The sequence below is a fragment of the Eschrichtius robustus genome, chromosome 19 (assembly GCF_028021215.1).
Source record: "Eschrichtius robustus isolate mEscRob2 chromosome 19, mEscRob2.pri, whole genome shotgun sequence".
Lineage (NCBI taxonomy): Eukaryota > Metazoa > Chordata > Mammalia > Artiodactyla > Eschrichtiidae > Eschrichtius > Eschrichtius robustus.
Window position 1 is genome coordinate 61513009 of NC_090842.1, and position 26856 is coordinate 61539864.

Genomic DNA, 26856 nt, shown 5'->3' on the forward strand with positions numbered 1-26856 from the left:
GGCTGTTGGCAGGAGGACCTGGGGAGGCTCCCGAGGGGAAGGGAGGAGGCTGGAAGCGGGGACCGAGGACAGGGGGAGATGGCTTCCCAGGAGGAAGGGAGGCCGAGGCCCAGGAGAGGAGGCTGGAGGACAAATCTCTGGAGGACAAAGGAGAGCCAGTCCAGCGCGGAGGCGGTGGTCTCGAGGGGCAGGCCGAGTCCCTGGGGAGGACCCTAGAAGCCCCGGATGTGGCAGTAAGCCTCCAGGCTGGCGAAGAGGATGTAGAGGAACCAGAGGCCCAGGAAGAGCGCGGTGGTGGCGAGCTTGGGGCCGCGCGGGCCGCCCAGCTCGCCGCCGATGTGCGGCCGGCGCCGGTACAGCAGCACGGCGATCCCCACGAAGGCGAAGACGGTGAAGAGCGTGACGGAGAAAGCCAGCGTGCCGGTGCGCACCTCGAAGGGGCGGCCCTGCACCGCCCAGTACACGGCGGCCACCGACCAGGCCACGCCCAGGCCCAGGAACACGTTCACGGCGTTGGAGCCCGTCACGTTGCCGATGGATGCGTCGGCGCACTGGTCCTGCAGCGCCGCCACCTTGCTGGCGAACGTGTCTGCAGGGGCAGAGACGCCGCGGTTCAGGGGGGGCTCCGCGGGCCCCCCCACGAGCATCCGCCTGGCTTCGTCAGTCACTTGCTCCCCAGAGACCCACCAGCACCCCGCTGGCCCAAGGATCCAGACTCCTCACCCCAGTGTCGCGCGGGCCTCGCCTCCCACTCCTGGAGTTCTGTGCCCTTGACCCCACCCAGGGGGCAAAGTCGATCGCCATCTCTGTGCCTGCTCGCTACAGGCCCCGCTGCCTGCTTTCTATGGAACGGGTCTGCAACCAATGGGATCCACTACCTACTCCCTGGAACTCACCGCCTCTCTCAATGGGACCTGCTGCCTGCTTTCTATGGGACCCACTACATGGTTTCTATCAAGTCCTCACCTTATTTCTATGAGACCCCCCCCCCCTCCCATCACCTGTCTCTTCAATGCCCTGGCACCTTCTTTCTATGGAATCCATCGTCTGGTATCTACCATTTCCCACCACCTTAGTTCTACGGGACATCCCATTTGTTGCTTTGGGGGAGGATTCAGTTGACATACTGAATCTATGGGCCCCCCTGCCTAGTTTCTATTATTCCCCACCATTGCCTATGTTCTATGGGGTCTGCTGCTTGCTCTCTACAAGACTTGCTGCCCGCTTACTGTGGGACTCAATCTGCTTTCTGTCGGACACACACACTACCTGATTTTTGTGGAATCCACTCTATTCTATGGGGCTTGCTGCCTACTTTCTCTGGGACTTGCTGCCTGCTTTCGCCGGGAATCACTAGCTGTTTCCCATGAACCCACTGCCCATTGCCACCTGGCTGGACAAGATAAATGTTAGGCCCCAGCCACATGGCACCCCTTGCCCATCAATTCCCCACTTGGCTTCTGTCAAGCTTCGCTTCTCTGGCCTCCACCCATTCCTGAACATCTCACTAAGACTGCAAGTCTCTGGTGTGGAGGGCAGGCTTCACAGACCCATTCACCAATGGTTGCTTTCTACAGGACCCATCACCTGCTGTCTGGGCCTACAGCGCCACCACCTGGCTGGTGAACACATTGATGTGGAAAAGAAAGGTGTCTGCCTCCTCGCGTGGTCTCCTCCCTCCTACAGGAATTTCAGTCTCCTCCACCTGGTTTCTAAGGGACTCTCCCTCAGATTTTAGGGGAAGAGGGGATCACGTACATTGTAGTCTCTGAGGCCTCACTATCTTATTTCTATGGCACCTTCTCCAACACGTGGTTTCTACTCTGACTCTCATCTTAGTTAAAGCTTTGAGATTCATTGGCCTGGTTCCTATCATGCCCAGCAACAAAGGTCTATGGAATCTTTCATCTGGTTGCTCGGCAGGGGGAGGAAACGGAAAATGAACATCTTGTTTCTGTGGAACTCACTGCACGGTTTCTATGAAGTTCCCACCTTATTTCTATGGGACCCTCCTTCCAACACCTGTCTCTTCAATGTCCTGCCACTTTCTTTCCCTGGCATCCATCGTCTGGTTTCTGCCATTTCCCACCATCTTAGTTCTATGGGACATTCCACCTGCTTGCTTTTGGGGAGGATTCAATTCACATATTGAATCCATGGGTTCCCTCCACCTAGTTTCTATTATACCCACCTGCCTATTTCCAAGGGACCCACCATATGGGTTCTGTAGGATTCCACCACCTTATTTCTGCAGGGCCTTTCTCTTAGGGTCCACCTGCCTGGCTTCTCTGAGACACTCCCCCAACAAGTGGTCTCCTGAGGGGTTACCGGGGATGGAGGTGCCCAGGGCCACGAAGACGACAGCGTTGACAGAGTCCTTGAGGCCAACGGTGCAGCCGAAGTGGGAGGCGAGGTCCCCAATGAGGGCGGTGAGCAGCCCGATGACCAGGATGCAGACACCGAAGCAGGCCCAGCCGTGGCAGTACTCGGTGGGGGGCACGCAGGCGAACAGAACCTTCCAGAACACCGTCAGGAAGTGCATGACGTAGTCAAAGCACGACGGCAGTCGCTCCTCCCGGGACCCGTCCTCCTCCTCCTCCTCGTCCCCTGTGGGCACACGACCCAGCTGGGGCACACGCCCATGCCTCCTTCCTCACCTACAGGGCCCCCCTTTCGTTCAACTTCTAGGCAGCAAGTCCCCAACGAATTGCTTTCCCAGAATCCCTTGCAGCTAAGAGAATGTATGGGCCCAGGTAAAAATATTCATTTTCTCAGAATCATTTGAAGCTAGAGGAGGCCATGTGCCCAGATAAAAAATACGCAGTTTCCCAGGATCCCTTCTGCTAGGGGTGGCCATGTCCCTAGCTAAAGATATGCCTTTCCCAGAAGCCTTTACAGCTACTGACAGCCAGGTGTGCAGCTAGAAATATTCACTTCCTCTGATTCATTGCAGCTGACGGTAGCCACATGCTCAGCTAAAGGTGCTCACTTTCCCAGAATACCCTGAGGCTAGAGAGAACCATGTGCCCAGCTAACATTAGTCACTTTCCCAGAATCCCTTGAGGCTAGCAACAGCACTGTCCTCAGATAAAAATATTCACTTTCCCAGAATTCCATGCAGCCAACAGCAGTCAGGTCCTCAGCTAAATACTTGGTTTCCCAGAATACCTTGCAGCAGTGGTCGTGTGATCCAGTCTGGCCATGAGACATAAACAGAGGGTTTCTGGAAAGCTCTAGCTTTCCTGATAGGGGTCCTGTTGTTACAGATGTGTTTTCTGAGATTTGTAAAGGATGCATCATCCTTAGAGCTGTTTGTGTCACCTATTGTGACCGAATTTGACCCACTTTTGACCTGCAGTGACTTGTGTAATGGGAAAGTGCAGATGAAATGTCTTCCTACCTCACCTGAAACTGATAAGCAGAAAGCAATGAATGAGAAGCAATGAACACACTTGAGTGTGCCACGAATTACATCTGGAAGGATGCTGATAAGAAACATTGTAACCCCTGGCCAGTTGCTCACGTTAAGTCAGGAAATAAAAGCCAGACCAGCCACCAAATCATGAAGCCACTTTCCATGGTCCCACCCAATGGTTCCTTGGAATGTCAGGGAGCATAGGACAGCTGGTGGCAGTGGAGGCAGAGAGAGACTGATGGATTTGGGGATTCAGGTCATATATCCCTTTCCCACTTTTCTAGCTCACATAGCCACTTGACTTGTTAAAGAAATAAATGGTTGAATTTGTAAATGTTTAACTAAGTGGTTTGTGAGGTTTCTCGGTTCTGCATGTTGCATCACAAAGAAAATGTTTTTGCTGCGACCCCAAGTAAAATGCAATTGGAAACTAGAACTGGAAACTCAAATGCAACAGGCACTCTGCCCCTTCCTGCTTCCCAGCTTCCTTTCTTCCTGCCTGGAGTATGGACTTGACACCTGGATGTACGGCAGCCATCTTGCAACCATGAGGACCACAGCTGAGAATGGGAAAGAGAAATAAAGACGGGGCCTGGGCCCTTAATGACATTACTGAGCTGCTGCTAACTCTTGATTGCCTCCTACAGATTTTTTTTTTGTTCCGTGAGAAAAAATAAAGTCTAGTGTGCTTAAGCCACTTACGGTCAAGTTTTCTGTTGTTTGCCACTGAACGCATCCCTAACTGACCATACTGAGACATGGCGGAGGTCAGAGCAGGGAAGACACACTCTTGGGAGGGAGGGGGCTGCTATCACTCTGTCTCTTGGGGCTTCTCCCTGTCCTGCTCCAAATCCTGCCTTGGCTCCCCATTGCCCTCAGATCCAGGCCCACACTCCTGAGCTTGGCATTCCAGTACCCACAGGCTCTGGCCTCTGCTTACTTCTCCAGCCTCTCCCATCTAGAGGGAGCCTCACGGGTATGCCTGTGGTTCTGGAGCTGACTCTTTGGTGTCAAACCCTGTGTGATCTTGAATCAGTGTCCTAACCTGTCTGAGCCTCTGAATGTCTATTTGAGAAATGGGAATAATAATCAGACCTGCCTCAAGAGAGGCTGGGATGACTACATGAGTCAGGCCATATAATATGCTCTCTATGGGGCCGGGCACATCTCCACTGTGACTGTCATTGTTGCAGCCATTGTTGAAGGCCCATGCCGGTGCCTGGGGGGCGATTCAAAGATGCCTGAAACCAAGTCCAGCCTGCAAAGAACTTTCCATCGGGAGGTGAAGGAAATACAAAATCACCTCTAAGTGCAAGATGGGACATGATTCATCCCCTAAGGAAGCGAGAACCACCCTTCTTCAGCACCTCAAAAAGCTTTGTGCTCACGTGAGGAACCAAAAGGAACAAAGTACAAAATGATCAAGCCCCAACCCAGATACTCGGGATACATTCATTAAATGAGTTCATACAGGAAATGGACTTCAAAGCTGCCTGACACTCAATCTGTCTTCATCGTCGTCATCGTTGTGATTATTATTACTGTTATTATTACCATAATGGTTTTATTCTTCCTCTACTACTTCCTCTGATCTAATCACTTGCTTTCTATAGACCCATGGCCTCCACAACCACCATCTCACACCCCCAGTTTCAGTTTCATGCAACCCTCTTACCTTCACTAAGCCCCTAGAGGGACCTCTCTGGCTCCCCACTGTTCTTGAAGCTCAAATTCCTCACCACATCCTCTCAGACCCTGCATGACCCATCTCCTGCCAGTTTTGACAGCCTCAACTCACACCCCATCCCACCCTCTCGCTCTTCCTTCCACAGGTTCTCTCCACTTCCAGGAGTTCCCCTCATTCAAAAAACACTCCATGGGGAAAAAAAAGAAAAGACAAGAAAAAAGCTCCATGGCTCCCCACTGCACCTAAAATGACACCCAAGCCCACTCCTGTGGCCTCTAAGGCCTTTGGGGTCTGGACCCTGCTCACCTCTCATACCTCATCCCATGCCTTTTCTTCATGCCTGAAACCAATCACCCTCCCTAAATGTGCCATAATCTTGCACATTTCCAGACTCTGGATTTCCCTCTGCCTGGCTCCCTCCTCCTGGCTAACTCTTATTCCTATTTGAAGACTCAGATCAGAAGGCTCCTCCTCCAGGAAGCCCTCCCTGACCTTCAAGTTGGGTCAGACACCCGATGTGGTTCCCCCATAGCTCCCTGCGGATCCCGTCCCAGTCCTGCCCAATCTGGGTCGTCACTCTCTTGTGACAGGTTGTTTCCCCCACTGGACAGTGAGCTCTGTCAGGACAGGTCCCGAGCTGTCATGATCATTTCTTTGTCCCCAGCAATGGCCCTGCATAGGACCGGGTCCAGAGGATCCTTCAGAAGTAGATGTTGAAAGAATGTGGCTTCAGAGGGAGATGCCACTTCATTTCTATTAGGCCTACAATCTGGTGTCTCTAGGCCTGCTACCGGCTACTTTTCCATCCCTGATGCCTCGTTTCTTTTGATCCCACCGACCAGTTTCTTTCCAACCACAATTCCTCGTGTGTTTTCAGTTCCCACCAGCTTGGCCTCCCTGAAGGAAACCTGATGTTATTCAAGTGACAGAAGTCCTGAGTTCCACCCTGGTCCTTTCTGGATTCCCTGAGGGACTTCAGGCCAGTCCCTCTTAAGTCTCTTGGCCTCAGTTTCCCCAATTCCTATCACAGATGGCCAGTGTTGGTCTCCAAGATTGTGTCTGTGAATCCATGTCATCAAATATCTGGCCACAGGGGGGCAGTGTGAGCCTGTCTGAGGCCTAAGGGGGTGAGAACCCGCTCAGGTGGGAGAACTGGGTGCCCTGGAGACTGTCTCCATAGCAACAGAGGAACCCAGGCTGTGTGGAGAGGCCACGCCATTTAACCTGTTTCCACCCTCCAATTACCTGACGCCAGGAGAAAGCCCGGGCTGGGATCCCACCGCTTCACAGCTCTCCACCTCTGCCCCTGTCTCCACCAACTTTTCCGTGTCTCTGTGTCTACCTGCCTCTCTCTCTCTCTGGCCCTCTGCGTCTTCATTTTCCACACCTTTCATGCTTTCTCCGCATCTCTGTCCTTCTCTGGGATTCTGTGTGCCTCTCTGTGTGTCTATCTCTCCTATTTGTATACTTTCCCTATCTTTTCCTTTGTCTTTCTGTATCTGTTTCTTAGTCTTTTTCTTTGCATATCCCTGTGTCTTTCCTGTCTTCTTTCTCTTCTCTATCGCTCTCTGTCCTTCTCTCCATGTCCCTCTTTCCCTCTCCCTTTCAGTTCTCTTCCTCTGTCTCTCTGTCTCTCCATCCCTCTCTTCTTTCTCTCTTCCTCTCTCCTCCCTTCCCACTTACCTGCGCTCACCGTAATTGCCTCTAAAAACTGCTCTCTCCACGAATGGGTCCCAATCACCAAAGCCAAGTTCGTTTTCTTGATGAGTTTATCCACCGTGTTCTGGGGATGAGAGGGTGGGGAGAGACCATGGCCCATGATCACCCCAGGGCAGCTCCATGAGGGGTACTGGGGATGCGGGCTCACACCCCATGCTCAGGGGTCCTCAACCTTTCATATCCCAGTTCTAGCAAGAAGGGACAAGGGAAGCGTGTGCTGTCCATGGTGCTAACGGAGGGACACAGACGGTGGCCTCGGACCTTGGTTGCCCTTCCCTTGTGACCCTCATGGTTGATCCCCTCCTGGACTCTCCCCAAGGAAATGACCCAGGCAAGACTCCAGGAAGGTGAGGTCCCAGAAAATCACCTTAAAATCATACGACTCCTCAATGATGACCTCCAGTCGACAGTTTTCCCCAAGAACCGGCTTGCCCATTTCTGCTATCCTCCGAGCCTCTTCCTCCTCAGCTGTCAGTTTCCTGTCCCCATCCCCTGCAGCATGAGGGATGGGAGTTAGACTCCAAGGAGACCTACCTACCTGGGCCTGCGACGCCTTTACTACCTGTTCCCACTGATGAAGAAAACCCTGTCTGCTCTTCTCTGGGACGCCTCCTTGGTGATGCTTCCGCCCCCTGCCCCTGCCTCCCATCTGACCACCACCTTCCCCAACCTGAGACCCAGCTCCCATGGGCTGGTCCACGAAGTTCAGTTGGTGGGCTCTGAGGTTCATGTGGTGGGGGCTGTGTGACCTTGGACAATACCTTAGTCTCTCTGTGCCTCAGAGTTCACATCTGTAAAATGGGCACAATAACAGTACCTACCTCATAGGGTGGTTTCCTATTAACTCCTAGTTAAAGGAGTTAATTCATGTGAAGTGCTTAGAAGAGTGCCTGGCACACAATAACTAAAAAGGTTACTTTATTATTATCACCACTATCGTCATTACCATCACCACCCTGTGGAAGAGGCCTGGTCTTCATATCCAAGCTCTGAAAACATCCTAGAGTGTGTTTGAGGTGGTGAGGAGAGAGGGGGATTCCCGATTTTGGTACAAATCTTGGACCCAGAACCATCTACAGTTGGCTCTGGGCTCATTGACCTCCCCAAAGGATGTTGATCCTTTGCTCCAAGCCCAGCACCAACCCAATCCTAACTCTCATAAGAAAGCCACCCGCCAACCAGGAACAGTCTCAGAAAACTATGCCTGAGTGAGAAATGACTTTTATTGTGTTAAGCTACTGGGATTTAGGGGCCTATTTGTTCTAGTAGCTTGTATTACTTACCTTGACTAATATAATCTTCAGTCTATCCTTAATCTTAACCCCAAACCCCAATTCTGATCTCAGCTCCAAAATTACTCTGTCACTATCTCCAAGCCCCTGACCCTAGACCCAACTCTCACCCCCATCTCTGACCTTGGCTCCAACTCTACCCTCAAATTCCTCAAACTCACCTCAAATTCCAACCTTAGCTTTGACCTCAATCTGACCCCAGTTCTAATCAGATCCCACCACAAACCCAGAAGCCAATCTCCATCTTAATTCTAGCTTTGACCCAGTTCCTAATACTGATCCCAAATCCCAACCTCAACCCAGCCCTAATCAACCTCAAACCTGATTCCCTCTGACCCCACCACAAACCCAAATTGGATTCTATGACTTACTCCCCCCCACCATCTTAACTACAACCAAAACACGATCTTGGCCTTTAAACTTCTGTCACCCCAAATTCACACTGGTTCCACCAAATTTATCACACCTGCAACCTGCCTCAAACCTGACCTTGAGGGGAACTTGAGGCACTGACCCACCCCCAAGACCCTCCCTCCGGTGCCCCCCCCCCCCCAAGGTCTGGAAGTAAGTCCACTCACCTTGATTGAGTAGCAGAGCTGGGGAGAGACAGAGACAGGGAGAAGGTGAGATCTTCCCTGGGAAGCTCAGATCCACGAGCTTGAAGGATTGCCCACAACTGAGCCTCCAAGGGTCCCCCCACCCTGGACCCCTTACCTCTCCCACAGCCCACCCATCACCCCTTACCTGAAATCCCTCGCTTAAGCCACTGTGGCTGGCCCAGCTCGATGAAGAAATTATCCTTTTTCTCATATTCCTCATCGTCAACTATCTTCACCTGAAGAGTTTTCCTGAGCAGAGAGGGAGAGCACGCAGCCTAAGACCCCCTCCCCCTGAATCACCAATAACTTGCCCATTAGCCACCCAGTTTCTTGAGCACTCACTCCATCTCAGGCTCTGGAATCTCATTCAATGTTCACAACAACCCTTGGGAGGAAGGCTCTCTTATTATCCCCATTTGACAGAAACAAGCTCAGAAGCATCTGACGAAGCTGAGTTTGTATGAAGCATCAAGCTGAGGGATCCCGATAAAACCTAGGTTAGACTGGGTGCTTCCTTCCTCTGCTCAGAACATTCACCTGGCTCCCATCTCACCCAGAAGAAGAGCCAAAGACCCAAGAATGGCCCACAAGAACCCCTGCCATCTGGCCCTTGTTCCCTTTCTGGCCTCCCAGCCCTCTCGCCCTCGCTCACTCCCTCCAGCGACGCTGGCCTCCTCGCTGTTCCTTGAACCTACCAGGTCTGCTTGTGCCTCAGGGCCTTTGCACCGGCTGTTCCCTCCACCTAGAACACGGTTTCCCCATGCTCACTCCCTCAGCTCCTCCAGTTCTCTGTTCAAACTTTACTTTCTTTCTCAATGAGACCCACTCCCACTGCATTCTTTAATATTGAAATCCATCCCTACCCCTACCCCAGCATGCTTGGCCCCCTTCCCCTGCTCTATGTCTTCTTTGTTCCAGATCATCTTCTAACACACCGTCTAATGTGTTTATTTTGTTTATTGTTTGCCATTTGCCTCTTCACATTAAATTGTAAGTTCCACCAGGGCAGTGATCTTTGTTCATTTATGTTCTTTGCTGTATCCCCAACGCCTAGAACAGTGCCTGGCATATAGTGTGCCCTCCATAAGCAGTTGTTCACTCAGAGTTTTCAGTCCGGGAGACCCTTGGCTTCCTGTTTCCTGTCCTGACCACATTCGCAGGTGTAACAGAGGGCTAATTGATTTTCTCTGCATCCCCGCTGCCATGGTAACCAGGAGGGTGGGCGGGGAGAAACAGCCAAAAGTTATCCATCCCCTTCAGGCATACAACCGACCCCCCCTCTATTACGAAGACCCACAACCCCCCAAAGCCCACAGCTCTGCCACTAGCAGCTCTTTCAGCTGTAGGAACCACAAGGCCTGGCCCCAGAACCCAGAAACACAAACACCCAGCCCACACAGTCACCCAGCAGAGGAAGCACAGCCAATCACATCGCCCACACCCACACACCATCATACCCCACAGCCATTCCCTATGCAGTGGCAAAATCACACGGACCAGATGCCAACTAGCACGACACCCCCTCCACAGCCTGGGCGACATCACCAACGTGTAAGACCCCTGCTGTGGTTCCATGTAGATTCTCCTTCCTTACACCTCACTCTTTATGCCTCTTGGTGTCTGTTTATTCCCTTCAACATCTCTCTCTGCATCACAGTCTCTCAGTCTTCCTTTGTCTCTCTGCCCATCTATCAGCCTCTGTGTCTCTCTCTCTCCATCTCTCTGACCTTCTCTGTCTCAGTCTCTCCCCAGCTCTCTGCCTTTCTTTCTGTGTCCTCCTCTCCCCATCTCCGTCTGTCAGTGTTGGAGAGACTGAATGCAACAGAATGGAATAGCCAAAGTCAACACAATCTAAGCAAAGGGGTCTCAGTCAACAGACCTATCTCAACACACGAACGCACAGGACACAGTGACACCCATGCAAAGACAGACGCACACAAGACGGTCACGTGGAGACATACGCCTACTTCCGCCTTCACCCACTCCCAGTCTCAAGATATTTAAAATTTTCTGTGGGTGGAAAAAATGGGTGCCCCCCACCTCAGGAGTGGGCTGGGAGCTGTCCGCGGTGCTGAAACACCGCAGCAAGCAGGGGGTCTCCTGACACACGCAGACGGCTATTGACACGTTGACACACTGACAGGGTGATACACACACACCTCCGACGCTCACTCTCTCTCAGACACGCCGTGATCCACTGACACGCAGTGACTGACACGCAGTGACACACGCGCCAACTGGCGCCCAGACAAGTGTGCCCTCACGGGACCCAAAAGGAGGAGAAACCCAACTACCAAGGGACAGCAAGAGGGACTCGAGCTAGACAAGGGCAGGACTTCCTGAGATCAAAGGAAGCAGCCTTAGGAGTATGGGATTAACAGATACACACCATTATATATAACATAGATAAACAACAAGGATTTACTGTATAGCACAAGGAACTATATTCAATATCCTGTAATAATCTGTAATGGAAAAGAATCTGAGAAAGAATATATATATACATATATATACATATACATATACCTGAATCACTGAGCTGTACACCTGAAACTAACACAATATCATAAATCAACTATAGTTCAAATAAAAACTGATTAATTAATTATTTTTTTAAAAAGGAAACAGCCTTCCTCCCCAGCCTGACATTTTGTCATACTCACGCCTGCCCTCCTTGTTTCCTGGGAACTCCACTCTGATTTCAGACCCAGTCTCTTTCTTATCCTGTCTCCCATCCTCTCTTGCTGACCCAAACTCTTTTCTCTCTGTAGCATCAGGAGGACCTTTCCTTCCCTGAGTCCCACTGACTTCCTCTCAGTGAGAAGAACGTCTCTCTTGATCTCCCCTGCATCTCTCTTCCTTTCAGTTTTCCTCTGTCTCAGTCTCCCAATCCCGTTTCCCCTCTCTTGATGGGCCTCTGTCACTCAGCTTCTGGCTTCCTCGGTATCCATCTCTCAGTTTGTGTCTTTCTGTCTCTCTCGTGCTCTCTCTCTCTTCTCTGTTTCTCTCTCTGACTCTCCCTTACTCTGGCTCCGTCTCTCTTTCGCTAGGTCTCTTCTGTCTTTGGGTGCCTCTCTGTCTGTCTCTCTCTCTTGCATATCTCCCCGCCGCCCCATCTCTGGGTGTCTCTCTTCCATCTCTGTGTTGATCCTGCCTGGGGCCAACCCTCCAAACCAGCTGCTTCGAAGCATCTCTAATTAGCGCCTGCCCGTCAGAGGAAGGATGTGTTTCCCTAAACGCTAATTAGCCTCCTGTTCTCTGTCTCCTGAAGCCACAGCTGGAAGCTTGGGCGGGGGTGGGGGACAGAGGGTGTCCCAGCCTGGGGAAGCCATGTGCTGGAGGAGAGGGCCTGTGGGTTTGTAGCGGCGGGAAGTTGGTTGGAAGCGACAGACTACAAGAAGGACTGGAACAAGTAGAAAGATAACGCCCTCCATCCCCTCGGCCTCTTGGGTGGGAGACATGGGGCCCGGAACGGTGCCCTCAGCCCCCAACCTAAGTTCTCAACCCAAGTCAGACAGAGAGAGAGATGGAAAGGTATGGAGAGTTCGTGACTGAAATATAACCCGAGTCAGAGAGCTAGCTAGATACTGGGGACAGAGATCTAGAGATTAACAGAAACCCAGAGGGGGAGTGCCAGGAGCGAGAGACGCAGAGACGCAAACGGAGAGATGGAGAGATAGAGCAGTGAGAAGCTGAGCGGGAGGCCAAGCCACTAGAAGCTGGGAGGGGGAGAGGGAAGGGGAGCGCGGTAGGGCCTCCGCTAGGTGGGGGGAGCGTGGGCGGCAGGAGGAGAGAGACAGACTGGCGTGCGGGGGCGGAAGGGAGCGGGCAAAGGAGGGGAGGAACCTTCTGCATCCCAGGCAGGCGGGGGGGGGGGGGGGGGCGGGGGGAAGGGGGAGGGGGATGTGAGGCTGCAGGCACACATGGGGGGGGACTCGGGCATCTGTGTAAGGGGTGGCCGGGTGTCTGGGCGTGAGACCAGCCCTGACTCTGTGTCTTTGACTTTGTGTGTCCGTATGTGCCGGTGTGCGTGTTGGTTGTGTCTGTGTGTCTACATACGTATTCCTGTGTATCCAGCTCGCCTCCCGAGATTCCACCCCACCCTCCCAAATCCCAGCCCTCCAGCTTCCCGTGTCTCTTCCTAGGCCCCCATATTCCTACTCGGCCTCTTCCCAAAGCCTCTCCCACATTCCTCTTAGGTCTCCTGCTATTTCCCCAGGTTCTTCCGCCTACCCAATAGCTTCACCCCTTCTCCCATCCACCTCCTCAGTCTCTGCCCCATCTCCTTAGACCCCGCCCTCTTTCGCTGTCCTTGTCCTTTTCCCTGAGTCCCTACCCAGACCCCACTCGCCCTCCATTTCCACAGACACCTTCCCACCTCGAAAGGAACCTCAGGCCACACTCCTCCATTCTACCAATTAAGCCTTCCACATTCCTCTCCCCGGGTCCCACCCTATTTCCTCTCCTCTCTCCTCACTTGGCCTTTCTTCCTGGGGTCCCACTCTCCTCTCCCCAAACCAGCCCCGTTCTCCCAAGCCCCGCCCACATCCCGTCCCAACATCTTGGCCACGCCCCGTCACTCCAGTCTCCTCCCTCCTCTCCCCTGTCTCACCTCTTCCCTGGGCCCTGCCCCACTTCCCCTGACCTCTCCGTTTCAAGAGGAGGGCTCCATCAAGGCCCCACCCCTTTCCAAGACCACGCCTCTCCGAGGTCCACCCGCTTCTCGACCTCGCCCATCCAGGCCCCGCCCCGCCCGGGCACCGTCCCGTCCTGGTCCCGCCCCTCTCGCCGGCCGCGCTCGGTCTGCCCCGGCCCGCGGGCTGCCCGACCGGCGCGCTCACATGGTCTCGTCGTCGCCGAACTCGAGCTCGCCGCACGCGTCCTCGTAGTGCACGCCGCCGCCGCGCGCCGTCCCGTCCACTGTGCGGTAGGGGAGGCGCACGGTGCCGCGCGCGCCCGAGCTGCGCACGACGCGCACGTCCACGGTGCCCATGCACTCGCTCACGTGCAGCAGGCGGTCCTGGAAGGAGAAGATGCCCGCGTGGTCGTCGTCCAGGATGGTGACGGTGGCCAGCAGCGGCGCCACCAGCCGCCCCTTGGGCCGCCCGCCGCCGTCGGGCTCGAACATGCCCTGCGCGTCGCCCACGCGTAGGTTCAGCAGCCGCACGAAGAAGTGCTCGTCCTCCTCGAAGATGTCGTCGTCGATGATGCCGATACGCAGCTCCTTCTGTGTCTCGCCCGGCTTGAACACCAGCGTGCCCTCGCTGCGGTGGAGGAGAGGGGAAAGAAAGGGGTGAAGGTCGCTCAAAGGCTGTGGGGGAGGTGGGAGGAGTCAGGGTGGGCCTCCTAGAGGAGGGGGCCGCACCACGGAAGAACTTACAAATATAATGGTGGACAGGCATTAAACAAGTAATACCGAGGGTGAATGAGGGTGGGCTTCTCCGGGGCAAGAGATGCAGGGGGAGAACAAGACAGAGTTGGTCCCTCCCAACATCATCATCTGATGATGAAGGTCAGATCAGGGCAGGCTTCATGGGAGAAGATTTAGTGGGCAGGAGAGCTCCAGGCAGAGGGAACAGCACATGCAAAGTCCCAGGGTGTAGAGGGAGCCTGGAGTGGTCCACAGCCATGCTTCTCCAACCTCCATGTGCACACGAATTCCCTGGGGCATCTTGTTAAAATGCAGATTCTGGTTCAGTAGCGCCTGGGTTTCAAGACTCTGCAGTTTTAGTTAGCGCCCAAAGGATGTGAATGGTTCTGGTACATGGATCACACTTTCAGTAGCAGGGACATAGGGCCCAGAATTGACCTTGCCATGCTTCTCATAAAAACCATTCTGTGCTCCCAGATATCCCCAAGAGAAAGTCCACACTCCTTAACTTGGCATCATTCAGTCATTCAACATACACTCCCCGAGTAACTGCTGGGCAATGCTGGGAACACGGGAACAGCCCCATGGCAGAGCCATATCACAGTGACAATTACACATCTAGGGATTTAATTACAGTTCATTCATCCAACAAACATGTATTGTGCATCTGCTGTGTGCCAGGCACTGTTCTTAGTGTTGGGGAAACAGCAGCAAACCAGATCAGAGGAAAACCCTTGCCCTGGTGGAGCTTCTGTTCCAGTGCAGGAGACGAATAATAAAACATATAATGTCAGGTGGTGATGATGGTCTGGAGAAAACAGAGGAAGGAGGGTAGAGAGTGAGGAGAAGGAGCTGTGTTAGAGTGGTCAGGGAAAGCTTTTCTGAGGAGGTGACGTCTGAGCAGAGGCCTGAGGGAGGGAGCCACGTGGAGGATATCTGGGGAAGAGTATTCCTGTAAAGGGAACAGCCAGTGCAAATGTCCTGAGGCAGGAGTGAGCCTGGACTGTTTGAGGAACACCAGGGAGGCTGCATCTTGAGGGAGCAGGGGAACAGGGGCAGATGTCATGGGGCCTTGGTGGGCCACGGTGAGGACTTTGGCCTTTACTCCAAGTGAGATGGGAACCATGAGAGGCCTCCGAGCAGAGGAGGGACGTGAACTGGCTTAGGTTTAAAAGAGCGTCAGTTGTGTAACTCTCTAAAGCACATGCAAGATGTTCTATTATGGGGTGGGGGAGGGAATGAGGCAGGGCCTGAGTCAGGGTGAAACTTTGAGGGAACAGGGAATGAGTGGGCTCCTCCTGGCAGGGCTGCAGACATCAAAATGACTCTGGGATGTTAACAGATGTCAAAACTCTATAATATCCCCCCTATCCCTCTGTGGGAGGGGCAGAGGGACCCCTAGATTCTGGCAGAGGTAGAACTGGATGACGAGATCTGGATGGAGGGAACTAGGGCTCCCTGTTGGGGCAGCCGTCAGCCTAGGGGTGCTATCCGTGGTGGCTAAGGCACCCAGCTGGGTGGGCCGACCTGTGCCAGCTGTGTGATCTCCAGGCAGTTAGGATTCTGTAGCCCTCTGAGCCTCGGTTTCCTCATCTATAAAATGGAGGTAATAACCCTGTCTACCTCATGGTAGTGTTATAAGGATTGAGTTAATACAGGGGAAACACTCAACAAAAGTTAGCTCGTGATATTTGCACTAGCTAACTAGTGAATCCTAAAGTAATGGCATGTTAGAAGTGGAAACTTAAGGGATAGTAGAATGTTGGGCTTTTAGCACCATCTTTACGAAACGGTTAACCTGGACATCACCAGTAATGGGACACGTGGGCGTCATGTGCCTCCCGGCACCATGCACCGAGGAGGGCACCATGCACCGAGGAGGGCACAGCGTCACCTCCATGGAGTCCTGCCAAAGTGCATCACCTGAATCTAATCATGAGGAAATATTAGATGAACCCAAATTGAGGCTTGTTCTAGTAAGTGGTCTAACGTCTTCAAAAGTGTCGGGGTCATGAAAGTCATGGAAAGGCTGAGGGATCGATCCAGACTGAAGAAGGTGAAAGAGACATGACGACCAAATGCACCATGTGGTTCCAGATTGCATGGGAAGAGAGGGGGTGAAGACACAGCCATGAAGGGTGAGATAGGGACAACCGGGGAAATGCAAACATAGACTGTAGATTGGATCATAATATTGATTCAGTATCAAATGTCCTAAGTGTGATCATCGTATTGTGATGATGGAGGAGAATATCATTATTCGTAGCAGATGCACACTTATGTTTATGGGTGAATGGCCATGCTGTCTGCAGCTCACTCTAATAAAGTGCCACAGTTATTAATATTATTATATATTTTTCTAAAACAAACTTATGGTTACCAAAGGGGAAAGGTGGGGGGGGGGGGGAAGGATAAATTAGGAGTTTGGGATTAATATACACTACTATATATGAAATAGATAATCAACAAGGACCTACTGTATAGCACAGGGAACTCAATATTCTGTCATCACCTATATAGGAAAAGAATCTGAAAAAGAGTGGATATATGTATATGTATAACTGAATCACTTTGCTGTACACCCAAAACTAACACAACATTGAAAATCAACTATACTCCAATATAAAATAAAAATTAAAAAAGAGTAGCATCTCAAAAAGCATATTATTATATATTAAAGAAAGAGAGTGAATGCACACAGGACAAAATAGGAACAATTGGTGAATCTGGGTGGAGGTTACGTGAGGGCTCGCCAGACTATATTTGCAGCCCTTCTGTAGGTGTGAAATTTTTCAAAATAAAAAGTTGGGGAGAATCCGCCTGCCAATGCAGGGGACGCGGGTTCGAGCCCTGGTCCAGGAAGATCCCACATGCCGCGAAGCAACTAAGCCCGTGCTCCACAACAAGAGAAGCCACCGCAATGAGAAGCCTGCACACTGCAACGAAGAGTAGCCCCGCTCGCCGCAACTAGAGAAAGCCGCGCACAGCAGTGAAGACCCAATGCAGCCAATAAATAAATAAATGAAGAAAAAAGAAAGTTGGGGAGAAAAAGAACATGGGGATTTTAGAAACCAGATATCAGAATCATAGAAGGCTAGGTGCACAGGACTCATATTCCCATACTGGGTGCACAACATCTGAGAAAATGAAAATCTTAGAACCATCAGATCAGAGACTGGTTGGGGTACAGATTAGAATATCAAAATGTGGGAAACCTGGAATCTTAGAATTTTAGACCCTTAGCATGTTAGGATTATAGGGGCTTAAATCTCAGAGTCTTGGAAGAGCTGTGCAGTTTGGGGGCCTCAGAGATCATTATTAATTTGGAGAAACTAAGACCCCAGAGGACCACCATAGCCTAGTGATACCTGTGGGCAAATTAGAAAACGGCTCCCCTTCTTCAAGACACTATTTCCACGAATCTGGAAATTGTCATAATAGACATAGAAATCTACAATGTCCACTATATGAATAGCGCTTTCTTAGATGTGCTGCTCTTGTGCAGTGCACAACCTCAACAACTGTACGTGACAGCCCTGTCTACCCAGACTGAGGCAGGAACTTACACAGGGAACAGGGGGCAGGGCTAAGCTTGGGCTGGAGCCCAGGTGTCCTCCCTCCCAGTCCTGGACCTAAGCTGCCTTGATAAGTGATGCCAGGCCTGTGAATATCAACTGCGTTGGGAGAACAGGGATGGATAGGAAGGTGTCAACTCCTCCTGGCTCTTTGGTTCCACCACTGAACAGCATTTACTCCTTCACTTCAAACATCTCCTTCGTGACGTCACTGGCAGGTGAGAAGGCAGCCTCTGATCCCAGCAGGTGACACGTGTACTCACTTCCTTCTGCAAAGGCTTGGGGCTTTGATGGGGGCAATGCAGACCCAGAGGTGTGGGTAGGAGGGGAATGGTGGATAGACTGAGTCACAGCAAGCCCCCAAACAGTGAATACCTTTTCTTCAGTCGAAGAAGGCTGGAGATGTAGGATGGGCAGAGAGGATGGAGGGAGGAGGTCATGGGTGGCCAAAGGGATCCCATGCTACAGGATGATGGAACAAAGGTCCGTGAACAGCTGTGCTCCATTCAGGGAAGGCTGCGGAGGGGCAGGGTGGGAGAGGTGGATGAGGATGGGCAGACTAAAGGATCCTGGACTGACTGAGGTGGAGGGAAAGACCTACAAATGTCCAAAGCAGTGGAAAGATGTGTAGATATGATGGGGCAGAGGGGAGCCTGGGCTACCAAAGGTCTTTGCTGAGGCACAGTGGTGGAACTAAAAATCTGTGAAACAGGTACCTCAGTCCCAGAAAGAGAAGAGTTCGCGGATGAGGGGCTGGCTGCTGCATGATGGCAGAACCAAAGATCTGTGAACAGTTCAGCTTCCACTCAGCAGGTGGAACCCATGAAAAGCTCAGCCATCAACACTCTCTCCCGTATTCTGCTTTATTTTTCTTCACTGTTCTTACCACTCCCTGATATTTTAATGTATTGAATGTATACTTTCTAATGGCCTGTCTTTCCCATGAGAATGTCAGCTGCATTGGGGCAGGGACTTTTACGTTTTTCGTTTACTGCTGGTCTCCATTGCCCAGATTCGTTTCTGGCACATAGAAGACACACAATAAATGCTATTATTATAGGAAACCATGGGAGACTTGCACATCAGTTAACATAACAAAACATACTGTAAACCTATAATTCTTGAAAGAGTGTGGTATGGACAGAACTACAAATACATAAAGAATTTTGTGGTCCCATGAGGACACAGAAGTTATCTTCTTTACTGTTCTCTGTTGAGCCCCTTAAAAAAGCATCTGTCAGATGGATAAACAACAAGGTCTTACTTACTATATTCAATATCCTGTGATAAGCCATAATGGAAAAGAATATGAAAAAGAATGTATATATATATATATATATAACTGAGTCACTTTGCTGTACAGCAGAAATTAACACAACATTGCAAATCAGCTATATTTCAATAAAAAATTTTTAAAAAGCATCTGGCACCTAGTAGGCGTGCAGTAGGAGTTGCTGAACAAGATCACAGTTCTGCTCAAAGAGGGGTGCGGAGAGAGACTGGGGCAGTGAGACACAGGAGGGTGCAAAGAGTGGGTAGCTTTATGGTGGAACCAAAGACCCAGGGACAATTTGGACACTGTCTGTCCTCTTATCCCACTTCATTTCCCCCCATCACCTGATGTTTTTATATGTTTCATAGTTTATGACCTTATTGCAACTTGAGGGTAGGGACCTTAGCTGTCTTGTTCACCGCGGTATACACCTGGCATATAGTAGGTGCTCAATAAACATTTTTACTTTACTAATGGTGTGTGGGAGGGTGCTTGTTCTACCAGGTATGATACATATAATGGAGCTATAATAATGAACACAGTGGAGTGTCAAGCACAAGAATGCACAGGTAGAGCATGGTCATGGGAGGAGCAACCCGTGGTAGGTGGACAGCCACTGCTGTCTGTCTTGTCCAGCAGCGTTTGCCAAATGCCTAGAACAGTGCCTGGTACAAAGTAGACTCTCAAGAGTGAATGAATGAATGAATGAATGAATGAATACTGCAGGTCTGCCCATAGCAAAGTAAGGATGGGCGCCAGAGGTAGCCAGGAGACTGAGGAGCCTGGAGGCCGCTGGGTGGCGGAACCTATGACCTTCGAACAGCCGGCCCTCCCTGCCCACCCACCGCAGGCGGGCCGGGGAGCACTGCCCGGGACCCACCTGTACTCATAGTCGGAGCCGGCCTTGGCGGAGCCGTCCTCCGTGCGGTAGTCCACGTAGAAGGTGCTGTTGCCCTCGCCGCCTTGGCAGGTGACGGACAGCAGCACGGAGCCGCAGTTCTCCAGGCAGTGGTAGAGGCTGGGCTCAAAGAAGATGCGGCTGGCGCCGTCGTCCTCGTCCTCGCCGGGGCCCTCGGCCAGGGTGGCCCTGCGCGAAGCGTCCACCGCGTGTCGCCGCAGCACGTTGCCCGCGCCCGTCATTAGCCGCGTGGCCTGGATGCGGTAGAAGGCGCGGCTCTTCTGCTGGTGCAGCAGCGCGTAGTAGTTGGCGATGCCCACCAGCTGCTCCAGGTCCTTGTCCGGGTGCTTCTGCTTGAGGTCCTTGAGGATCTGGATGACCTCGCGGCGGCTGGCGTCCAGCTCGCGGGCCTCGGCGGGCCCCGGGCCCAGGCCGCCCACCTCGCCCGGCGCCTCGGCGCCCAAGAACGTGCCGTCCAGCTCGATGCTCTTGGGGGGGTCGCCCTCGGCGCCGATGATGATGCCGCTGCGCGGGTCGGTGCGGTAGCGCTTGTACACGTACTTGTAGAAGAGCAGCCGCTTGTCGGCCATCCAGGCGAACACCACGCACACCGGGAAGAAGACGAGGGTCAGCAGCGCCTCCCACACCTGCGGGCGGCCCCGCGGGTCAGGACCGCCGCGCCGGGAGGGGGCGCGCTCGCAGCCGGCCCGCCGCCTCCCGGCGCCTCTCTTCCCAGAGCCCGGTCCCGGCCGCCACCCGGCGCTCCCCGCGCCCCTCTCCTGCATCTGTCCCCATCTGGCCTTCTGGCTCTGCCTCTCTCCTGTCTCTCTTCATCTCTGCCTCTCCCCCTTCCTCTTCGTGTCTCTGTCTCTCCCCTTTCCCCTTATCTCCCTCCATCTCTGTCGCTCTCTCTCTCTCTCTGGCTCTTGTCTCTGCTCCTCCCTGCCTCGCCCCATATCTCGCTCTCTCTGTTTCTCTAGGTCGTTGTCTCTTTCTCTTTCCGCCTCTGTCTCATCCTCTATGTCAGTTGGTTTTTTATCTTTCTCCCTCTGTGTCTTCCTTTCTTGTTGCCGCTGTCTCCTTGTCTCTCTTTCATATCTTTTGTAGATACCTACCTCTCCCGCATGAAATTCTTCACAGTTTCCCACCCCACCCTTCTTCTCTCTTTATGTCCCCCCCCCTTCCCCCGCCCTTCCTGTCTCTCTCCTGGTCTCATCCATCCATCCATCCATCCATCCACCTTTTGTCACACTGAGAACCACACTTAGCTGCCCCAGTGCCGGGAACCCAGACATCCTATCCCCAGACATCCTAAGCCACCACCAAGCCAGAGACACGTCCCCACCGTGTGGTCCCAGCCCCTGTCCAGGGGCAGAGCTGGTGTCTCTTCTTGCCTCTCTCTCCCTCTGTCTTTTCTCTCCCTGCTCCATTTCCCCTCTGCCCCTCCTCACCCGGGATGCCTCCACTTCTCCAAAGCCTACCCATCACCCAGGGTCTGTCCTCTGCTCACCTCCCCAAACTGTCGTATTCCCTCCCCACCCCCACCCCCACCCCCCCACCAGTGAGTACAGCCCTTGCCAGATTCTCCTTCCTTAGGATTTGTTTGGCCCTTAGGGACAGGACTCTGACTCTAAAAGAAGCCCAAGTTTGGCTCGTTGTCTGACAGCCTCATATAGCGAGTTCCCATATTTACATGCTACCGCCCCAGAGAGACAAGGCAATGCTGAGTTTAGATCGTGGTTCTAGAAGAGGAATGCCTGGCCCAGCCTCTTATCTGTAAAATGGGGACATCCCCAAGATTGAACGAACTTATGTACCCCTAGCACTTAGCCTTGCTGGTTATTGACACATGGAAAATACACAAAACGTGAAATGACCATTACCATTATTATTATTACTAGCGCTATTATCTTGGGCTCATTGAGGTCTGGGACTCAAGTCTGCCTGTGGTCTGGCACAGGCCCAGGCATGTACAGGAAACATCCACCAACACGTGACAGCTCGCCTTGAAATATTCATGTAAAGACTCATATGCTACCTTTCTCATTAAAGATAAGGAAGAAAAGATGAAAGAGTATTTACAAATCAGATGGCCCCAGAGGTGTATTTAAAATGAGCCTGGTAGGGGAACGATCTTTAAGCTCCGACTGCCACAGGCCCTTGTCGCTGTGTTTACTGATGGTCAGAGGAAAGGCAGGACTTGGAAATAGTACCACACAAAGCCACCAAGCAGGTTTGTGAAAAGAAACTGAATTTTCCATGCAAGCTGTAAAATGAACTCTTGCCTTGTGCTCATTGAACTGGCCACTGTATATGCTGTGGGCGATTCTCTCTTAGAAGAGAGATCTCAAACACCTGAGATCGGCTTTCTTCCCTGCAGGTAAACAAAAGGTGATTCTGATAGATTCACATCTGCTTTCTAGCGCATCCCCTGCAAATGGGCTCACGGGCTTGCCCACCCTGGGAGGGGAGCGAGACACACCTTCAGGTCTCAGTGGACAGAACGCCCCCAAGAGGGGGTGTCACAGATCTAGGGATATTTATGGGTTGCCACCATAATTGGGGAGGGGGATACGGTCCCAGCCTGGTGACATCCAGCGACTCATGGGACAGTCCCACACGATGCAGAATTGTCCCACGTCCTGCCTGACTTCAGAACCTCCCACTGGGCGTTCACATCAGCGAAAACCCTGCTTATGATAATTGGAGTCTACCCTCCATTCTGTTTTATATCTGTATGAAGTATTTTCCTGTATGGTTTAATGTACGCTGAATATGCCTGATTTCAATCTCATGGCTACCCGCTCCTCTGCTGGTCTCCGTGCATGGGAACGGTGTCTGATTTTTTTTTTTCTCTTAAACACCAACTTGTTCATTATATGTAAGTAGATGCCACCATCTGGCTCTTCGTCATGCCTTTGAAGGTAGTCATGCCCAAGCGTTTACATGTAGAAATGCAGATTGTTCTATTAGATATTACTTTCCTTTATATCATGGTCTGGGCATTATACTGACTTCTGGGAAGCCAACAGTGTAGGGAAGTTTGTTAACGGGAAGAGGAGCTCACATTTACCCTGTCCCAGGCTCGCTGTTCTAAGCCCTTCCACATGTAGCAATTCAACAGATCCTCATGCAGCCCTCTGAAGCTGGTACTAGGATGACTCCCTGATTACAGGTGGGGAAACTGAGGCACAGAGCAGGTAAGGAAACTGCCCAAGGTCATACAGCTAGGAAACAACAGAGATGGGATTTGAACCCAGGCCTCGGGTTCCAGAGTCCAGGCACCAAACTCCGAGGCGAGAAAAACCTCTCTCCTATTAGCTAAGAATTTCACACCAGCAGAATAAAGGGGATATAACAAAATTTGTTATAAAAAGGGAGGATTGGATATGAAGGGTCCAGAACCAATGGTCTACTTCAACCCCTTCTATGGTTCAGATGTGTAAACGGAGGTCCAGAGGGTACAGGCTTTGCCTGACGTCACACAGCATTTCTGGAGAAAACCCAGAGCCAGACCCATCTCTCACTACTCCAGTTCGTTGCCTCTAGGAGGGAATGGCATCATCTTTAGCTCATGCCCGTTCTTTCGATTATGTCATGAAAACATCCCATAAGTCTGGCCATTTCATGAAAACATCCCAAAAGTCTGGTCTCCATTTACTCCTGAAGAGATCCTCCATAGCCACTTCTCTACCCAGCGCTGTGGCATTTTACACTCTCTTCCCTATGTCTGAGCCAGCTCCTTCTCAGGGGAAATCTCTCCCTCTCCCTATCCCATCCCTATCCCATCCCTATCCCACCTCCCACCCATGGTGTCTAAAATTCCTTTCACAGTTTCGGTGTAAATCCTTGTCAGGGACCACTTTGAAAACCCAAGTCAGAATAGCATCCTTTTTTAATAGTGCCTGAGAACCGTGTGAAGCATCGTTCTGTACTTTTTGCCATGGCAGCCAGGAAACTCAGCATTACAGTAGTGAGTCAATCACAGTAACTGTCTCTCTCCCTTTCTCATCCCTGTTTTCTGGCGCTACCATCTCCTCTTTTCCTCACTGTGGTTTCTAATCCCTCAGATCTGCCTTGATATCATCTGCAAAGAATTTTTATAACTCTAACTTTAGATCCTTCCTGGAAAGAAACTATAACTGGCAAAACATGACAGATACGCATGAGTATGTTATACGTACGTGTGAAGGAATCCTGGGTAGGCTCAAATAAATTATGCACGCGTGTGAGCGAATTAAGCCAGGCCCATGAATACATTATGCAAATATAGGTGGTGGTCATGGGGGCTGTGGGAAATAAATTGGGCAAATGTTTTAAAGGAAGACTAAGCAGTATGCCCGTTAAGACACTGGATAAATGAGAGGCAAATGATTATGTGAATGTGGGTGTAAATTATGCAGCTGTGGGTCTAAATTTTGTCTCACTATTGGAATAAATTATGCAAAGTGGTCTTTGCAGTGGGCTGGGCTTATACCTAGGTTGGATTGGATGTGAGTATGAGTTACAGTGAAGTGGCATAAATTATCCTAACATCAGAAATCAATTATTAATAATGAATGAATTATGCAAACCACGACTGCATATCTGGCAAATACAGAACTAGATAACGCAGATGTGGGCATGGATCTATGCAAAATCCATGGGTAAACTGTGGAAATTGCACCAAGTTACACCAAGTTACCCAAGTTAGCACTGTCAGAAAACACAAGGCTGGATTATGCAACTGTAACGCAAATTATGCAACTGGGGGATGTCTTATTGCCAAAGTGGGAATAAATTATGCAAAAGGCAGGGAGTATAAGAAAACATGTGTGACCATACCTGGCAAATACCTGGCTAGACTGTCGTATGCATTACACAGATCACTAGGACTCTGTTAGCACATATGGCCCCCTTGTGAGAGTTCTGGATGGGCATATTGCACAATGGCACCCCATACTGGGCAGATGAGCCCTTTCCAGGACCTGCAGTGCCATCCAGACCTGGCTTGGGAGCACCCACTGGACTCCAGTCCCAACTTGCCCTCTCCGGCCCAATGCCTTTGTGCAGTGCGTGACCTGCACAACCATACCTGGCAGCCCTCTCAGATGTGAGCATGCATTTCTGCAAATACAGGCATTGACTCTCCAAGCCCGGGGAGCCACCCCTCTGGATTTTGCTGACATACATGCACCAAGGAGTTGTCTGTGGGTCCTTGCTCACCTGGACCACACCCGGGGAAAAGACGGCAAGGATGAGATAAAGCCAGACGTAGGCGAAGATACTCCAAGAAGCGGTGACAAAGAAGACTCTCAGGTGCTTGATCTTGCGGCTCTCACCAGCTGGGATGACGTAGATGCACACGGCAATGACCACAAACATGTTGAAGGCAGCGCTGCCCACGATGGTGCCCGGGCCCAGCTCGCCCGCCTGGAAGTTGTGGCCGCAGACCTCAATAACAGACAGCAGGATCTCAGGGGCCGAGGAGCCCAGGGCCATGAGTGTGAGGTTGGACACAGTCTCATTCCAGATGCGGACGGTGCCCACGCTGGTCTCGCCGTTGGACTTAGTGATGGTGATCTCTTTCTCCTTGGACGTGATGACCTCGATGGATGCCATGAAGCGGTCGGCAATAATGGATACACCCAGGAACATGTAGACCATGGCCACAAAGTAGACCACGGCCCGCGCGGCTTTGTCGCCCAGCGACGGGTCATCGGGCTCCCAAATGGGCAGCAGGACCCCTGGCTGGCAGCGGTTGGAGCCCTGGCAGCCCCCCATGCTGCTGGCATCGCTGTCGTTGGCTGGGGGAGGTGGCAGGGAGGGGGTCGGGGTGGCCGCCCCTGAGCATGGGGGAGTCCCCAGGAGGAGTGCAAACCCCACCAAGGCCAGGGGAGCCATGGAGGGGGTCAGGGTCCTGTGGGGGAGGAGGAAGTCTGGGTGAGGGGAGCAAACCCCTCCCTGTTGCTCAGGAGTCGAGGTTCATTGGGGTCGGAGAATGGGGGAGAAGCTGAGGACTAACAGAGGGAGGAGAGAGACTGGGGGAGCCAAAGAGAGACAGTGATTCAAAGAGACAGGGTCACAAAGAGACACAGAGAGCGCCAGGCAGAGACCAAGAGAGAAAGACACAGAAAGATAAAGACATCATGCACTGCTGATGGGAGTCAAACCACTGCAGGAAACTATAGCTGAACATCAGGTATCCTAGGAATCAGCAATTCCACTCCCAGGTATGTACCCAAAAGAAATAAGTCAAGTGTTCGTCAGAAGACACATACACACATGTTCGCAGCAGCTTCATTTATAATGGCTCCCCTCTTGAAACAACCCATATGCCTATCAGCAAGAACATGGAGAAGTACATGGCGGAATAGGCATGCAGTGGAATATTATACAGCACTGAAAAGGGAGCGGGCAACTGATACACCCAACAATGCAGATGAATCTCACAGACATGCCATGGAAGAGTGAAGTCAGGCACAAAAGAACACAGACTGAATAAGTTAGTGGGAGAGGCAAGGGGCTGGGGGGCCCTCAACTCATTTTGTGATTCCTATGGTTTCCAACTTGGTGCTTGGAGGGCTCCTGCTTGGGATTTGGGCTGTGGCAGGTGCTGGGGTGTTTGTCTGTCTGTCTCAGGTAGGGCTGGGGAGGGGCTGCTGGAGGGTCTCTCTCTCACATCCTTCCCCGCAATGCTGGCAGGTGTCTCTCTCCAGCATCCCCGGGTCTCTGGAAGGTGCAGGATTCCTTAGAAGCTGTGACATGAGGTCCTAGGTTGGGCTTTCTGACCCCACACCCACATTTGTGGGTGTGGGGTGAATACTTCTCTTCCTGCCTCTGGTCCTGGGTTCGAGTGGCTATTTCTATGTCTAGGTGTCCTTTAAAAATGCCAATCAGTTCACATCCTCCCCTCTGATCAGAACCCTCCATGGCTCTGGTCTCACTCAGAACACCAAAGTCCCTCCCCGCTTCATAAGGTCTCGCACAATCTGGCCTCCTCATTCCCTCTCTGGCCTCATCTCTCTCTCTCTCTCCCCCTCCCTCA

The 26856-nt window shown here is 51.9% G+C and overlaps 1 protein-coding gene across 2 annotated transcripts; it reads right to left on the reverse strand.

Moving 5' to 3' along the window:
• Positions 1-212: 212 nt before the first annotated feature.
• Positions 213-25712, reverse strand: SLC8A2 (solute carrier family 8 member A2). 2 transcript variants are annotated; one of them, XM_068529074.1, is made up of 9 exons: positions 25035-25712; positions 19812-20476; positions 13554-13976; positions 8858-8961; positions 8692-8709; positions 7189-7313; positions 6786-6885; positions 2329-2607; positions 213-589 (listed from the first exon to the last, which is right to left on the reverse strand). In XM_068529074.1, exons 1-9 carry the CDS (start codon positions 25710-25712, stop codon positions 213-215), a joined length of 2769 nt encoding a protein of 922 aa, XP_068385175.1. The 2 variants fall into 2 exon arrangements, with proteins under 2 accessions (XP_068385175.1, XP_068385174.1); XM_068529073.1 differs by lacking the exon at positions 8692-8709.
• Between the last annotated feature and the right edge of the window lie 1144 nt (positions 25713-26856).

Bases quoted from the DNA above. Each gene is read 5' to 3' on its own strand.
- SLC8A2 (XM_068529074.1), bottom strand. From the start codon at position 25,712: ATGGCTCCCCTGGCCTTGGTGGGGTTTGCACTCCTCCTGGGGACTCCC. The intron at 8,962-13,553 runs GTGAGCGCGCCG...CTCTCTGCTCAG, and splicing joins TTCGGCGACGACGAGACCAT to GAAAACTCTTCAGGTGAAGA. The intron at 2,608-6,785 runs GTAAGTGGGAAG...GTGTGCCCACAG, and splicing joins GGCAATTACGGTGAGCGCAG to GGGACGAGGAGGAGGAGGAG.